General features: G+C 46.0%; 2 protein-coding genes across 5 annotated transcripts in view; one reads left to right on the forward strand and one right to left on the reverse strand.

Annotated features, from left to right (window-relative positions):
- The window catches only part of PEX1 (peroxisomal biogenesis factor 1), a 126308-nt gene that overhangs the window by 99596 nt on the left and 8989 nt on the right, over window positions 1–17723 (reverse strand). For all 4 annotated transcript variants that reach the window (XM_040352353.1, XM_040352352.1, XM_040352358.1 and 1 more), the window contains exon 2: window positions 16553–16690. In XM_040352353.1, the coding sequence (XP_040208287.1) occupies window positions 16553–16690 (138 nt within the window). The remainder of the gene's footprint in view (window positions 1–16552; window positions 16691–17723) is intronic.
- LOC120939922 (E3 ubiquitin-protein ligase UHRF1-like) lies at window positions 732–10486 on the forward strand. The gene is made up of 2 exons (XM_040352359.1): window positions 732–3240; window positions 9630–10486. The coding sequence occupies exon 1, from the start codon at window positions 932–934 to the stop codon at window positions 3233–3235; it is 2304 nt and encodes a 767-aa protein (XP_040208293.1). The 5' UTR covers window positions 732–931; the 3' UTR covers window positions 3236–3240; window positions 9630–10486.

The following is a 17723-nucleotide window of genomic DNA, read 5'->3' on the forward strand; positions in this document are numbered from 1 at the left end:
GATCGGCTCTCTCATGTAGCCCGCCCGCAGCAACTGCGGCCTGACTGCAGAGGACACGGCCTGTTGCTTAGACAGGGACCCCTGTGGAAAGAGACTCTGGGCTACATATTCAGGGCTATAGCCTCAATAACCACCCCCTAGCGATGCCACTGTGCAAAGTACCCCTATGAAATGTGCTCCGCAGCCGCCCCAGAGATGTGTGAACCGACTCCATTGAGAGCCAGTCACAATTCCCATCAGTGTGAACCCGGCCTAAAGGCAGGTGTCCCAATACTTTTGATATAGATATCTATCTATATACATACATACACACACAGCATATATATCTATATACATACACATTTATTAATGTCTGTGTGTGGAATGTTTTAGAATTGATATGCTTCAACAATCCTCCAACTTGCTCGTTCACTTTCCTTTTTTCACATAAGAGAGGAGTTCTCTCAGTCATTACACATATGAGGAGAGTGTGGAGAGGAGTTCCCTCCCTCCAGTCATTACACATATGAGGAGAGTGTGGAGAGGAGTTCCCTCCCTCCAGTCATTACACATATGAGGAGAGTGTGGAGAGGAGTTCCCTCCCTCCAGTCATTACACATATGAGGAGAGTGTGGAGAGGAGTTCTCTCCCTCCAGTCATTACACATATTATGAGGAGAGTGGAGAGGAGTTCCCTCCCTCCACAGTCATTGTGCGTCTCCTCCTTACACTTCTCTCACCCGCAGGTCGCGTGTACAGAACGCTGACTGCGCATCTGACAGACCTGGAAACTCGCCCTGTGATTGGACGCCGCGGCCCAGCCTCCTCCAATCCAGTGCTCGCTGAGGAGCTTCCCGCCAGACTCCAAACCGCGCGCGGGAGATCCGTCAGTCACCTCAGAGAGGAGAGCGCGAGCCGTCTCCGGTACCGGGACACCGAGAACTTCAGCCATTATGTGGATCCAGGTGCGCACCATGGACGGCCGGCAGACCGAGCGGCTGGACGACCTTTCCAAGAGGACCAAGGTGGAGGAGCTCCGGCTGCGGATCCAGGAGGTGTTCGGGGTGGAGATGGAGCGGCAGCGGCTCTTCTTCCGAGGGAAGCAGATGGAGGACGGCCACACACTCTTCGATTACAGTCTGAACCTGAATGACATCGTGCAGCTGATGGTGAGGCAGGTCCCGGTGTGTGTCCCTGAGGGGAAGGATAATGATGATAAGGGGAAGGCTATGGAGGAAGAGAAGAAGGATGACGATGAGGAGAAGGATTTTGAGGAGAAGTTGGAGGAGATAGACCCGGAGGAAGATCCTCTGCCCTCCCCAGAGTTGGCCCCGTACAAGGCGGAGCAGCTGGTGGACGCCCGGGACCTGAACATGGGCGCCTGGTTCGAGGCCGTGGTGGTGAAAGTGACCCGCAAACCCGACTCCGAGGACTTCCTCTACCACATCCGATACGAGGACTACCCCGAGGAAGGGACGGTCCCGCTGACGGAGAAGGACGTCCGCCCCCGGGCCAGGACCACCCTGGCCTGGGACCAGCTGGTGCTTGGACAGGTAGTCATGGTCAACTACAACCCGGACGAGCCCGGCCGGCGAGGATTCTGGTACGACGCCGAGATCCTCCGCAAGTCCCCGAAGAAGGAAGTCTATGCCAAAATCTCTCTGGGGGACGCCAAGGACTCCCTTGATGACTGCAAAATCGTATTTGCGGACGAGATTTTCAAGATCGAAGAGCCCAGGGCTCTGCCCGCGACGCCGGTGAAGCCAGAGTCGCCACAGAAGAAGCAGCAGAGCGGTCCACAGTGCAAGTACTGCCGGGACGACGCCAGGACCAAGTGCCGCATGTGTGCCTGCCACGTGTGCGGGGGGAAGCAGGACCCTGCCAAGCAGCTGCTGTGTGATGAGTGCGACATGGCATTCCACATGTACTGCCTGCACCCCCCACTGACCGCCCTGCCGCAAGACGATGACTGGTACTGCCCTGATTGCAGGAACGACACCAGCGAGGTGGTCCTGGCGGGGGAGAAGCTGAAGGAGAGCAAAAGGAAATCCAAGATGGCATCTGCCAGCTCGTCGTCGCAAAGAGACTGGGGCAAAGGCATGGCGTGCGTCGGTCGTTCCAGAGAATGCACAATCGTCCCATCCAATCACTTCGGCCCGATACCGGGAGTGCCCGTCGGCACCATGTGGAAGTTCAGGGTTCAGGTCAGCGAGGCCGGCGTGCACAGGCCGCACGTCGCCGGCATCCACGGCCGCAGCAACGAAGGCTCCTTTTCTCTGGTGTTGGCGGGAGGTTACGAGGACGACGTTGATGATGGGGACGAGTTCACCTACACAGGCAGCGGAGGCCGCGACCTCTCCGGTAACAAACGCACCGCCGAGCAGTCATGTGACCAGAAACTTACAAACATGAACCGAGCCGTCGCCCTGAACTGCAACGCACGCATCAACGACAAGGAGGGCGCCGAAGCCAAGGACTGGCAGGCGGGTAAACCTGTGAGGGTTGTGCGTAATGCGAAAGGGAAAAAGCACAGCAAGTACGCTCCAGAAGATGGTAACCGCTACGATGGGATTTACAAAGTGGTGAAGTACTGGCCTGAGAAAGGGAAATCCGGGTTCCTGGTGTGGCGTTACCTTCTCAGGAGAGACGATGAGGAGCCCGCCCCCTGGACCAAGGAGGGCAAAGAACATATAAAGAAACTGGGCCTCACTATGCATTACCCCGAGGGGTACCTAGAATCTGTTGCCAACAAGGAGAAAGAAAAAGAAAATTTTATTGATGATGATGATGAAGAAGGTGATGACGATGATGATTTGGAGCCTCCTAGCAAGGGCAAGAGAAAGAGGAAGCCAAAGATCGACACGGATGAGGATGACGATTCCGATTCAACATCCAAGAAATCCAAAGTGGAATTGTACAAACTCACCCCGGAGCAAAAAACCCTGATCGAAAAAGACGAGCTAAATGTCAAACTGTGGAATGAAGCCATGGAATTTCTTAAGGAGGGTCCGAAATTTATCAACAAAGTGGAAGAGACTTTCCAGTGCATCTGCTGCCAAGAAGTGGTGATTGAGCCGGTCACCACCGAGTGCCTGCACAACATCTGCAAGAGCTGCCTCGATCGTTCCTTTAAAGCCTCTGTGTACTGCTGTCCTGCTTGTAGGCACGACCTCGGGAAGAACTACAATATCCAAGTCAACAAGCCGCTGCAATCTCTTCTCCTACAACTATTCCCTGGATATGAGAGGGGCCGGTAATTCAGGTGAGGCACATTTTTTAGTTTTTTTTTCCCTATTCACTGGTCAGCAAAATCGGTCATAATGCACTAGCACCTTTTTTTAGTCTATTTTTGTAAGTACTTGCCCTATAACAAAAGGTGACCGCCCCCCACCCAGCTTCACAGTATGTACTTATTCTCTCTATAATGGCAGCAGATTCTTTTGGTCCAGAAATCTTCTCCAGAGCAAAGCCAGTCCTACACAAAACTTCCCCATAGACCTGAATGGAGCCGTTCTCCTAAGGCCTCTAGTGTTGGGGTGTGCCCCAATCATGGCCATCGGGAGTCATTTGGGATCAAGAAAAGGTAAGGGAATCTAGGATAAAAGGTAGTAAGGATGGGCTTTATTTTTTTTTTTTAGGCTCCATTTACGCCTGAGCTATGCGAATTGCTGCGATTCAAAATTGTGGCATGCTTGTGCGATGCCATTACTTATTAATGGCATCCAATTGCGGCGCTATTTTGCCTCGATTGTCACGTGATAAATTGCGCAACGCATGTCGCAAAAAAAGGAGCTTCTTTTGAGCGACAGCATTGTAATTGCAGAGCAATTTATTGCGGCAAAATTGTGCCGCCATAAGGGTGCCATTAATTATTGGCGCTCACACAAGCATCCCACGATTTGCTGTAATGCAGAATTTTGAAAATTCCGATCCCTCAGGTGTGAATGGAGCCTTGGTGTATCCCCCCCCCCCTTAAAAGAGAAGCATTGTTTATTTTTTTTATGCAATTCATTTTTTTTACTTTCTGCTATAATACACATAAAAAAACAAAGACATGTCATTGGCTACATGATCACTGTAGTTGGCTGTCAGTGATCCAGAGCCAGTCCTACAGCTCCTGATCATTGCTATCTGATCAGGAGCTGTGGGGGACAGTGTGGTCACAGCCCTGGGGACAGGTGACTGAGCATGCTCCAACACTGACTGTATGCATGCAGGGGACAGCACCTCACAAGGCCCACCTATGTGCCATCTCCTTTATGTATACAACTGTAAATATACATTGTGTAAACCATGCCCCACCATTTCAACCTGTAAGGTTGCTTACCTGTCTATCTTCTGTTGTGGAAACTCCTATATGTGCCCTTTATTTAACCACTTGCTTACTGGGCACATATAACCCCTTCCTGCCCAGGCGAAATTTCAGCTTTCACCACTGTCACGCTTTGAATGACAATTGCGTGGTCATGTGACGTGGCTCCCAAACAAAATTGACGTCCTTTTTTCCCCACAAATAGAGCTTTCTTTTGGTGATATTTGATCATCTCTGCTTTATTTTTTGCGCTATAAACAAAAAAAAGACTTAAGCCCCATACACACTATCTGTTTTCCTGCAGGTTTTTGTCTTCATGTTTACCAAAACCATGTAGTGCAAGGGCCTGCCTGATTGCATACGAATTGAAACTCTTAAAGCGGAGTTCCAACCACAATTAGCATTTTTTAAATGTATGTCCTTTCATCCTGCGTTTTTATAATATAAATCTGGTCACTTACTATTTTACAATCCGCCGCCGATCCGCATGGATATTCAAAAAAGATAGTTTATAAAACTATATCTACACCGTTGTCATTTTGCTTGTGGGCATTGTGAAGCCTACAGGTACTTCCTGGAAGTCTTGGATGGGAAGTGATAATTGGACAGCGCACTGCATCCTGGGAAATTATGACACACATTTCCCAGGAGCATTAGAGGGAGATGATGTCAGAATCCTAGGTGGTTTCAAAGGCAAATTTTGTGGGACCGCATAGCAACAGGCATTTCCAGATGAGAAAAAAAAAAAAAAAATTTTATAGTCGTAAGCTACAGTTTAAAGCAAAATTGTTTTTTTTGATGGAACCTTCACTTTAAGGTTTGACCTCATATTAGATGGTTTTGGTAAACCTGAAGACAAAAACCTGCAGGAAAACTGTTAGTGTGTATGGGGCTTGACCATTTTGAAAAAAACTCAATATTTTTTGCTATAATAAATATTAGGGTTGTCCCGATACCAATACTAGTATCGGGACCGATACCAAGCATTTGCCTGAGTACTTGTACTCGGGCAAATGCTCCCGATGCTTCACCCGATACTTGTACTGTCAGCGGTGATCAGTGCGTGGGGAAGTTACAAGTTCCTCTTCTCTCTCTGCCCCCACCCCCCCGGCTTTCAGCTGCTTTAAAATTAGCGGTGATCGGTGCTTGTAACTCCCCCACACACGATCACCGCTGACTGTCCCGTGTCCTCCAGCCCCCCTCAGTGATCACTGACTCTGTCTATTCACATAACTGAAACATTGTAAACTATGTTTACAATGTTTCAGTTTATGAATGAAGAGAAGACGCTGTCTTCTCTGTGAGTAAGTGACCAGATTTATATTATAAAAACGCAGGATGAAAGGACATACATTTAAAAAATGCTAATTGTGGTTGGGACTCTGCTTTAAGAGTTTCAATTCGTATCGCCGATACTTTTTTTTAATCTCATGTGACAGCGGCACATGTGTCAGTAGTTTTTTTTTTATCTTAAACATTATCTCTGACATCTCCCCTTTGAGACAGAGAAAGGGACTAAGGACACAGATTCCCCAGTCCCTTACTCAGGAGCCTGAAAATGAATGAAGAGAAGACGCTGTCTTCTCTGCATTAATTTTCAGGCTCCTGAGAAACGGCGAGTACTTGAAAAAAAGTATTTGTACTTGTACTCGGTCTTAAAGTGGTATCGGGACAACCCGTCAGATTTTACATCTGTCAACGGAGACGGACTGTTTACATGTTACATTTTAAAGGCCGCAGCAAACCTGCTGACCTTACATGGTTGCTCATGTGACAGAACACCTCTGATTTTCACATTTAACTAAATGTGAAAATCAGAGGTGTTTTGTCACATGAGCAACCATGTAAGGTCAGCAGGTTTGCTGCGGCCTTTAAAATGTAACATGTAAACAGTCCGTCAGAATTACATACACTGTATTTAAGCACATAAGCTCTGTTTTGTGTTGATAATAACTGTGAAATCTAAAACTCTGTTGGGTGTAACAAGATGTCCGCTTGCCCCCTTCTCACTCAATCATTACTGAGTGGGGTGGAGCAAGATGGCGGCAAAGAAACGTCACTTCCTGATGAGACAGCCGCCGCCGGGTGTACTAAGATGGCCGTCGCTCCGGAGCTAGGCCGAAGCCGGGGACTTTCCTATGGCCGAGGCTGCAGAGCTTTGTGCAGCTTTACATATGCACAACACAGGTTTACAAACCGGGAATAAACTGGGGGTGCCCGGTATATGAAGAAAACCACTTCAATACCGCACACTGTCATATGACGTCCACAAAGGGGATCTCCTATCCTGAGTGGACGTCAGCTGACGTCCTGGAATTTGTGCGGTGATATCTGAATGATGCCTGCAGCTAGAGGCATCATTCAGATATCATTGTGTTCCGGCGGCGATCCTGCGCACCATAAGAAAGATCATAGCGGCGGTTCCGCCGCTTGATCATTCTTGTAGGCGGCGGAAGGGGACATCCTCCCGCCGCCATCCGGTGCTTCTCCGGGCTCTCCCGTGCGATCGGGGGCCCGGAGAAAGGATCGCCCCGCGCCGAATAGGAAGCATAGAGGTGACCAGATGGTCACCAGTCATCTCTATGACCATCGGAGGCCCGGGCGCAATGTGATGACGTCACGCCCGGGTACCCGGAAGTAAACAAAGCCGCAATTGCGGCTAGTAAGCATGAGATCAGTGAATTTTTTTTCCCCCCGATCTCATGCTTTCCAGTCTGGAGGAGAGATGTGAGGTCTTATTGACCCCGCATCTCTCCATAACCACTTAAGCCCCGGACCAAAATGCTGTCTAAAGACCCAAGGTGTTTTTACAGTTCGGGACTGCATCGCTTTAACAGACAATTGCGCGGTCATGCGACGTGGCCCCCAAACAAAATTGGCGTCCTTTTTTCCCCCACAAATAGAGCTTTCTTTTGGTGGTATTTGATCACCTCTGCGGTTTTTATTTTTTGCGCTATAAACAAAAATAAAGCGACAATTTTGAAAAAAATGCAATATTTTTTACTTTGTTATAATAAATATCCCCCAAAAACATATATAAAAACATTTTTTTCCCTCAGTTTAGGCCGATACGTATTCTTCAACCTATTTTTAGTAAAAAAAAATCGCAATAAGCGTTTATCGATTGGTTTGCGCAAAATTTATAGCGTTTACAAAATAGGGGATAGTTTTATTGCATTTTTATTAATTATTTTTTTTTTTACTACTAATGGCGGCGATCAGCGGTTTTTTTTTGTGACTGCGGCATTATGGTGGACACTTCGGACAATTTTGACACATTTTTGGGACCATTGTCATTTTCACAGCAAAAAATGCATTTAAATTGCATTGTTTATTGTGAAAATGACAGTTGCAGTTTGGGAGTTAACCACAGGGGGCGCTGTAGGAGTTAGGGTGCATCTAGTGTGTGTTTACAACTGTAGGGGGGTGTGGCTGTAGGTCTGACGTCATCAATCGAGTCTCCCTATAAAAGGGATCACTCGATCGATGCGCCGCCACAGTGAAGCACGGGGAAGCCGTGTTTACATACAGCTCTCCCCGTTCTTCAGCTCCGGGGAGCGATCGCGACGGAGCGGCTATAAACAAATAGCCGCGCCGTCGTCCCGGATCGCTCCCCGAGCGAACCCGACCGCCGCATGTAGCGGGGGGGGGGGGTCCCGATCGGACCCCCCACCCGCAAGAAGGCAAGGACGTACATGTACGCCCATGTGCCTGTACGTGCCATATTGTGGACGTACATTTACATGCGGGGGTCGGGAACTGGTTAAAGAGGACCTGTCGCACACTATTTCTATTACAAGGGATGTTTACATTCCTTGTAATAGGAATAAAAGCGATCAAAACATTTTTTTTTAAAAGTGTAAAAAATAAATAAGTAAAATAAAACGTCCCTGGTAGCTCGCGCAATTTTAAAGCATGACATGTTGGGTATCCATTTACTCGGCGTAACATCATCTTTTATAGTTTACTAAAAAATTGGGCTAACTTTACTGTTTTGGTTTTTTAATTCATGAAAAAATTATTGCGCAAATACCGTGCAAGATAAAAAGTTGCAATGACCGCCATTTTATTCCCTAGGGTGTCTGCTAAAAAAACATATATAATGTTTGGGGGTTCTGAGTAATTTTCTAGCAAAAGAATGATGATTTGTACATGTAGGAGAGAAGTGCCAAAATAGGCCCGGTATGGAGGTGTGTATAAAAGCCCGGTATTGAAGTGGTTAAACAGAGCTTTCTTTTGGTGGTATTTAATCACCACTGGGATTTTTATTTTTTGCTACACAAACAAAAAGACTGAACATTTTGGGGGGGAAAAATATTTTTCTTAATTTTTGCTAATAAGTAATTTTTTCTTCTTTGCTGATAATCGGCATAAATGTGCCTGTCAGAACTGCCGGTTGCCGGCTCCTTTTTCCACACGCTGTGACAGCATCTGTTTATCATGCTGTGATTGGCCCTTTACCTCGATCTGTGATCAGGTGTGCCCAACAAACAGCGATCACAGAGCATGCGCAGGGGGGTGGGGTTCTGGGAGGACATCGATGGATGCCCTCCCAGAACTAGCGGACTGCAGTGTCAGCTGCCTGGCGCTGGGAACTGCATGGCATCCGGCAATAGAAATTGCTTACGTCTGGGAATGGGGTAACAAAAGCCTAGGTGCCTGGATATTTTTTCTAGTTGCCATGGCATCCTCGTGCCTGGGATTTGTCAAACCCTGCCTTAAGAAAAAAAAAAATAATGTACAGCTCCCCCCAAATTCCCCCCTGAGCACAAACTCAATCAAGTACTGTGCCATAGAGCAAAGGCACTGTTCTTTCTCTTCTCACTGGACCTGGAGGCAGCATTGGGAGCCATTGGCTGCTGCTGTCAACCATATCCTAAGACTGAGTGGGACCGAGCCATGCTGTGCATGTCAATAGACGCACACAGCCCGAATCAGGATCAAGCCTCCACAAGTGCCCTCATGGCAGCGCTACTCCCTCTTCCTAGTCTCACAGGAGACTGAGAGAAGCAGGAACCATAGGCTCTTGCTGCTGCCACTCAAATCCTGTGGGGGACGTGGTCGAGCCATGCTGTGGGTGTCTATGGATGCTCACAGCCTGGCACGAGAGCACACCTGCATAGATGCCTCCATAGCACATGGCTTGCTATGGCGGCCCTCATAGATGAGGCTGAGCAGCGCCAGTGCAGGACCACTAAAGAAGAGTTAAGGGCAGCCTCTGTGCACAGAGCAGGTTAGTATAGACATCATTTTTTTTTTTGCAAAAAAAGTGCCTTTAAGATTTACTTGTCATGTCTGGTAATTTTCCTATAATTGTAAAATGTTTTTTTTCCCCCCAAGGATAAGAGCTGCATTGGAGAAGATTCACACCTGAATGCACCTGAAACCACTGAGCTGCAAGTTCAAGTTCTCTACACCTGGTATCCAGATTGTTACCGTCAGGAAGACACAATTGGGTGACTGTGTGAAGACCAGCGTTTTGGCTCAGAAACTCTAATAATTCAGTTACTTTTCTACTTCTGTGGTTCACTGAATGTTTAAATTTCACGTTTGGGCTTTTTGTTACTGGCCTTTAGTTCTGGATTTATACGTAATTGTTTTGGGTGAATATGGTGATAAGTTTCTTAAACAAAATTCATTGCCAAACAAAAATGGCCATGTGGTTTATGGTAATGCTATGCTATATACTGTGCTAAGCTGGGATATGTTTTTCCTGCTGCAAATGGAAACCTGCAGTAACTACCCCTGTGTGCATGTCTTTCCTTTCACTGTCCATTTTGTCAGAGCCGTTAAGTGCCTTTATCCAGTTACTGCATTTTTTTTTTGGGACTCTGTCCTAAATTTGTATGCAAACTTTCAGCTGTTAGATATTTCCAGTTATGATCCTTAAAATGCCATTTCAGAAATGAAGACAATTTGTTTTTGCATTGTTCTTCTTTTTTCTAAATGTAAGCTATGGTTTCTGATTGGTTTTGTAACACAAGGCTGCAGACGCCTTGTGTTACAAGGCCAGCTAAATACACTTCTTTTCGGAAGGGTCAAAAAATGCCTGAATGTTTACTGTTGGCTTTGCTTTACCAATTTATTTTTCAATTATAAGTATTTTTGTGCTGCCCAACGACATGCAACTCGTTTGATCTTTAATATTTATGCCATTAATGGATTTCAAATAAAATACATTGTGCATGTTAATCAAGCTACGTTTTGCACATATTTGGTACAGGAGTGTCTCTTCTAACGCACAGCTCTCCTATCTCCATGTTCAAATGAATTGGTTTATCACAGGGCTACATGCCACAAAATTGGGCATTTCAGTTCAAGGTCAGAAACAGGATTGTTATGAGAACAAATATAAATCGCACTACATCTAAATAACCCTTCTTATCAAACACAAAATTAGAGCATTTGCAAGTGAGTAATATATGATGATAATCTATAGGGTTGTCCCGATACCACTTTTTTAAGACCGAGTACAAGTACCGATACTTTTTTTTCAAGTACTCGTCGATGCCGAATACCGATACTTTTTTTAAATCTCATGTGACAGCAGCACTGAAAATGAATGGAGTGAAGACAAGCGTCTTCTCTTGATTTATAAACTGAAACATTGTAATCACAGTTTACGATGTTTCAGTTATGTGAATGGACCGAGTCAGTGATCACTGACTCTGTCCATTCGGAGCAGTAAGGGACTGGATTTACCGGCTCCTACCCCGCTCTCCATCCTGACAATTCCAGGGGGTGGAGGAGGAGCACGGAAGGGGAGAGAAACACAGAGGAATACACTATATAGCGGTGATTGGTGCCTGTAACTTCCCCATGCACTGATCACCCCTGACAGTACAAGTATCGGGTGCATTTGCCCGAGTACAAGTACTCGGGCAAATGCTTGGTATCGGTACCGATACCAGTATCAGGACAACCCTAATAATCTATGTAAAGCTCGCTCCTATATCAGAGTATTGGAATATGATGGCCACTAGGGTGCACTAAGCAGCCATCTCAACACTCCTCAGTAAAGTGATAATAGTGATACATACAAAAAGGAAAACCATATTACATTTCAATCAAGAAACATGTGAATGATATTCAGATATTAGTTTCAAAAATTGAAAATAAAAATTAAGATAATAAAAGTACATAAACGGAGACGTTGCTGGAAGAGGCAGCAGAGGAGCCATTATTGTTTTGCATGATGGGCATTGATGTCGGTGAAATTGTTCGTGAATGAGACCCATTAGGACCGCATATGTCTGAACTGCGAGTTTGGGAGTGACTACTTATTATATGCTGTTCATGATCCCCTGTCATAAGGGATCGTGGAAATCTGGTAAGGAGCCAATCCATAGTTAGTGGAGGATTTATCACGGTTTCTTTTGGACACGTTTTTCAACTCATCTGACGTGTAGCACAGATACACGGGTGTTTGATCTCTTATCTGCTAACCTTTATTATTTTAATTTTAAGTTTTTAAAACTAATATCTGAATATCATTCACATGTTTCTTGATTGAAGAGTAATATGGTTTTCCTTTTTTTTCTTCTTTTTGTATGTATCACTTTACTGAGGAGTGTTGAGATGGCTGCATAGTGCACCCTAGTGGCCATCATATTCCAATACTCTGATATAGGAGTGAGCTTTACATATTATTATCATCATATACTACTCACTTGCAAATGCTCTAATTTTGTGTTTGATAAAAAGGGTTATTTAGAGATAGCGCGATTTATATTTTTTCTCACTTCTTTTTCTTGCATTTATTGTTTACATGGTAATCGCAGCTCTCGGAGTAAATAGCCTGTGACTACGTTGCAAGTCTTTTTCTCTTCTCTGTATTTTTTGTTATTGTAGCGCAGTTTTTTTCCATATGAGAACACTTGCCTTCTACGGTGTTGCTCCTTTGCTTGATGAACCAGTCACTGTTCTCTCACTGGTGAGGGGGTTCTGTGGCATTTCAGCCCGTAAGAAAGCAGTGCTGTTGGAGCAGGTAAGTTTTCTCTTAGTGAGCCTATTACATTGAGTAGCCAACAGTGAGCAGGGTTTGACAAATTTGCTTGGAATCTAGGAGCCAGCTAAAAAAGTTAGGAGCCAGAAAACGCGCCCCGTCCCGACGAGCTTGCGTGCAGAAGCGAACACACGTGAGTAGCGCCCGCATATGTAAACGGTATTCAAACCACACGTGAGGTATCGCCATGATCGTTGGAGCGACAGCAATAATTCTAGCCCTAGACCTCCTCTGTAACTCAAAACATGCAACCTGAATTTTTTTTTCTAAACGTCGCCTATGGAGATTTTAAAGGGTAAAAGTTTGTCGCCATTCTACAAGCGGACGCAATTTTGAAGCGTGACATGTTGGGTATCAATTTAGTCTGCGTAACATTATCTTTCACAATATAAAAACATTTTGGGATTACTTTACTGTTGCCTTATTTTTTAATTAAAAAAAGTGTATTTTTTTTCCCCAAAAAAGTGCGCTTGTAAGACCACTGCGCAAATACGGCGTGACAGAAAGTATTGCAACGATCGCCATTTTATTCTCTAGGGCATGGGTCCTCAAACTACGGCCCTCCAGGTGTTCAGGAACTACAATTCCCATCATGCCTAGTCATGTCTGTGAATGTCAGTGTGTTACAATGCCTCATGGGATTTGTAGTTCCGCAACAGCTGGAGGGCCGTAGTTTGAGGATCCCTGCTCTAGGGTGTTAGAATCAAAAATATATATAATGTTTGGGGGTTCAAATGTGAGGAAAGGAGATGGCAGTAAAAATTGACATTTTTCACTCAGAATTGCTGTTTAATATGTAATGCCAACGGCCACCACCAGATGGAGCCAGCTCACAGAAGGGAGAGCTTGGGACTTCACAAGGACGCAAAGCCGGGGGCCTCAATTACCGGCCAACGGGGGCCTGCCGCGATCGCGCGGCGGGGGGCACACGGAGACACAGGATCGTGTGCCCCCACCGCGCGATCGCGGCAGGCCCGTAATTGAGGCCCCGGCTTCGCGGCCTTGTAGGCCGCAAAGCCGGGGCCTCAATTACCGGCGGTCACGGGCGCCAGGTCGCAATTGCGACCTGGCGCCCGGATATTGTCGACCCCTGACAGCGAGTACTGGTAATGTGGCACAGCCTCAAACATCATCCGATTTATAAAGTAAATGCTTACCTGTCCTGCTACAGAATGCTGTTTTGTTCAAGAAGAATCGCCAATGAGAGAAACAGGCTCATCTGAAAGTGTTCATCCCCCTATGTCTCCTAAGGGGCTCACAGATTCCTGCCAATGACCCATATGTCTTTGTAGTGATGTATGAGTCAATGGGAGGAATCGGTAGGTGTTGAGAGGAATACAGGAGATCGACAATTCTAGAGGGTTTTTTTTTTTTTTTTCACGGGCCTCAGTAAATCGATTATAGCAGCATTGGTAACTGACAGGAAAGGCAATTATTTACATTCTTTTTCCGGGTGCAGCGATTATTTGAATGTAAAACATTGCTTCAACATGTTATTGTAATGTGTCAAAAGTAAATTTTCAAACTAAAGTGGTACTAAAGTCTTGTTTTTTCATTTAAAAAATAACAAACATGGTATACTTACCTGGTCTTTGCACAGCCCCGCCCAGATACTCCTCTTCTCTGGTCCCTCATCTGCACTCCTGGGCCCTGCCGAGTGCCCCCCACAGCAAGCAGTTTGCTATGGGGGCACTGCTCTGCGTGTCCATTCAGACACGGAGCCATGTCTCTCGCTCACTGACTTTGACAGCAGCGGGAGCCAATGGCACCCCCGCTGCTGTCTCTTTCAATGAAGAGGACAGCTGAGACTCTTGTGCAACCGATGGGCTCAGGTAAGTATGAGGGGGGGCTGCTGAACACAAGATAAAAAAAACTTCTGACTTTAGAACCACTTTAAATCTGCAGCTTTCATTCAAATCAATACCTGATAATCCTGCCATAAAGGTTCTTGTTTCTACCTGTTATGTGGTGATATCAGTTACTGCCAGGTGCTTTTTCATGCAATGTCACTCCGTCAATACAATTTAAAGCAGAATACCAGGATAAACCAAACTAATCTTAAAAATTCTCCCTCCCCTCCTAATACCTAAACTGTGTTTAAAAAAAAAAAAAAAAAAGGAAATGGCATACCTATTTTCAGGCCACTCTGGTACAGTCATGTGATCTGACTCTCCTGTGTCAGTCAGCTGGAGGGAGCACTGACAATGGATGATGGCACTACTTCTGGGCATTCCAGCTGTTAAGTGCGCTCTCCATTCCCCTGGAGCTGAAACAGGAGATCGTGTACCAGAGTGGCCTGAAAATAGCTAAGTATACCCCTCTTTCTTACAGAGGTTAGTGAGCTTACATGTTAGGAGGGGGAGGATGTATTTTTAGGAATAGTTAGGTTTATCTTGGAATTCTACTTTTAAAGGATAAGTAATTTTTTTTTAGAAAAATAATAAATGCACATTTTTTTTTTTTTTAAGGTAAAAAAAAAAAAAAATGCTTTTTTTTTTTTGAGCCTGTAAAGCAGGGGTCTCAAAATGGCAGCCCTCCAGCTGTTGCGAAACTACAAGTCCCATGAGGTATTGCAGGGCTGACAGTTAAAAACATGACTCTCACAGGCAGAGGCATTATGGGATTTGTAGTTTCGCAACAGCTGGAGGGCCGCCAGTTTGCGATCCCTGCTGTAAAGCATTGCACTAGTGATGAGCAGATCACTGGTGCCATGCAGGTCTCCTGCAGATCTTTCCATGAATCTGTGTGCCTGTACAGCACTGTGGTATTTAATTGAGAACTACAAGCCGATGGCCGCAAAGGATGTTGGGGTTTGTAGTTCATACTCACACACACAGCTGAATTCAAAAAGTGACAGAAAACTTGTCAGGGGGGTTGGCGGAATCGGCTGCAGCATTGGGAACATGTTACACCCTAAAAACATGTTCCCAGAGGTGAACTTATCCTTTAAGTAGAGACTGAGCCCCTGTTCAAACTGGTGTGACTTGTCATGTGATTTTTGAACTGGCAAAATCAAATGACAAGTCGCCACCCGTTTGTGCCTATGGAACCGTTAAAACCGGTGCAGCTCCAACTTGCACCGATTTGAAAAAGGTTCCTGTACGACTTGCATTGACATCTGTGCATGAAATCAAACCAATGTCAGCACGCCGCACAAGAAATTGTGCTGAAGTAGCGCAATTTCAAAGTTACGTTCAATGTGAATGGGAGCTAAATGGTTGTGCAGCTATCACCATCAGAAAGGCTATCCTGACCAATTCGTTAATCGCACCGATCGGTGATGCGGTGTGTCAGTTTGACACACCGCTACACTGATCTCGGTAAAGAGCCTCCGGCGGAGGCTCTTTACCACGTGATCAGTCGTGTCCAATCACAGCTGATCACAATCTAACCAGGAAAATCCCCTGATCGGCTTTTCCTCACTCGCGTCTGATCGGCTGCTCTCCTGACAGGGGGGGGGGGGGTTTGTGCTGATAGTTTATGAGCACAGCCCCCCCCCCCCCCCCTTGGATCACTGAACAGGACCACCAGGTATGGGCATCCACACTGGACCACCAGGTATGCCCCCTAGACCACCAGGGAATGCCAATCGGTGCCAAGGCAGCTGCCAATCAATGCCCATACAAAATCCCTGCCAGTGCCACCAGGGATACCCATCAGTGCCATGTATCGATGCCCAGCAGTGCTGCCTATCATTGCCACCCATAAGTACCCACCATTGCAGCCTTTCAGTGCCTATCAATGCCACCTCATTGGCACTGCCTTATCAGTGCCCGTCAGTGAAGAAGAAAACGTACTTATTTACAAAATTTTATAACAGGTGATCAAATACCACCAAACGAAAGCTCTATTTGTGGGAACAAAATGATAAAAATTCTGTTTGGGTACAGTGTAGCATGACCGCGCAATTAAACTGCGACAGCGCAGAAAGCTGAAAATTGGCTTGGGCAGGAAGGGGCGTAAGTGCCTGGTATTGAAGTGGTTAAGGACCAATTCATACAACACAATACCCTTGTAATGTGAATGGCTATGAACACATTCATGAAAAATGTGATCCTGAATCTATTAAAGGCTGTGCACAAAGAAAAGCTTAGAGCTGCTCTTTGCTTTGCCTACTAGGAATGGAAGAAAACTGCCTCATGTAATGGCAATCAAATGACATGTTAAAACCTACTTCTGGCAAATCTGAAACTTCTCCCTTGAGAAACAAATCTGATGTAAAGACAACTGGTTCCACGTCTTTAAAATCTAAAATACCTGCTGTCCTTCCGCAAGTCCAAGCTTCTCTCCCAGCTGTCTGTTCAGCTCGATTGTCCCAGAGTTTGCTCTGCTCCGACTCTCCATCCATCCAAGGTAAACTGGCTGATCGCCCCATGATACCTCCACTGCATGACCCTGTTTATAGATAGAAGGCACTTTGTTAAACATGCACACTCACATGTTGTTTAGTAAATCAGTTTGATTATGAAAATACTCCTTTCTGAGAGTTGACGCCTTGATACATTCCCTATCCAAAAGGAGCAACTACACAGCTGAGGGGGGAGTAGGAGTTTTGTTCTTGCACAGTCATCGATTGGTTGGCTCTGCCTGAACAAACCAGTAAATCTGTCACGAGTAGTACACAATTTCATAATTTATTACAAAAATAGCAAAAAATCTCCCAATAATGGAAGATACAAACACTATAGGTAAAAAAAATCACAGTAGAGAAAGGATTCCTTATGCCATGTATACATGTTACAATGTTAACGGGTTATGCGGTCTCAAGGCGCTTCTTCAGGACTATATTCACATATGGCATAATTCTTGTAAGAGTTTACATTGATTCTAGGGGTGCAACGGATCAAAAAACTCACGGTTCGGATCGTTCCTCGGATCAGGAGTCTCAGATCGGCAAAAAAAAAAAAAATTCTCCCCCACTGTAATATCCATATCTCTCCTCCCCCCACTGTAATATCCACATCTCCCCCCCCCCCACTGTAATATCCACATCTCCCCCCCCACTGTAATATCCACATCTCCCCCCCCCCACTGTAATATCCACATCTCCCCCCCCCCCCACTGTAATATCCACATCTCCCCCCCCCCCACTGTAATATCCACATCTCCCCCCCCCCCCCCACTGTAATATCCACATCTCCCCCCCCACTGTAATATCCACATCTCCCCCCCCCCCACTGTAATATCCACATCTCCCCCCCCCCCACTGTAATATCCACATCTCCCCCCCCCCACTGTAATATCCACATCTCCCCCCCCCACTGTAATATCCACATCTCCCCCCCCACTGTAATATCCACATCTCCCCCCCCACTGTAATATCCACATCTCCCCCCCCCCCACTGTAATATCCACATCCCCTCAGGCAAGACAGCCCCCCCCTCAGGTAGTACAGTCACTTCCAGTGGTGTGTCCGAGTGCGGGCTCC

The sequence above is a fragment of the Rana temporaria genome, chromosome 5 (genome assembly GCF_905171775.1).
Source record: "Rana temporaria chromosome 5, aRanTem1.1, whole genome shotgun sequence".
In the NCBI taxonomy this organism is placed as follows: domain Eukaryota; kingdom Metazoa; phylum Chordata; class Amphibia; order Anura; family Ranidae; genus Rana; species Rana temporaria.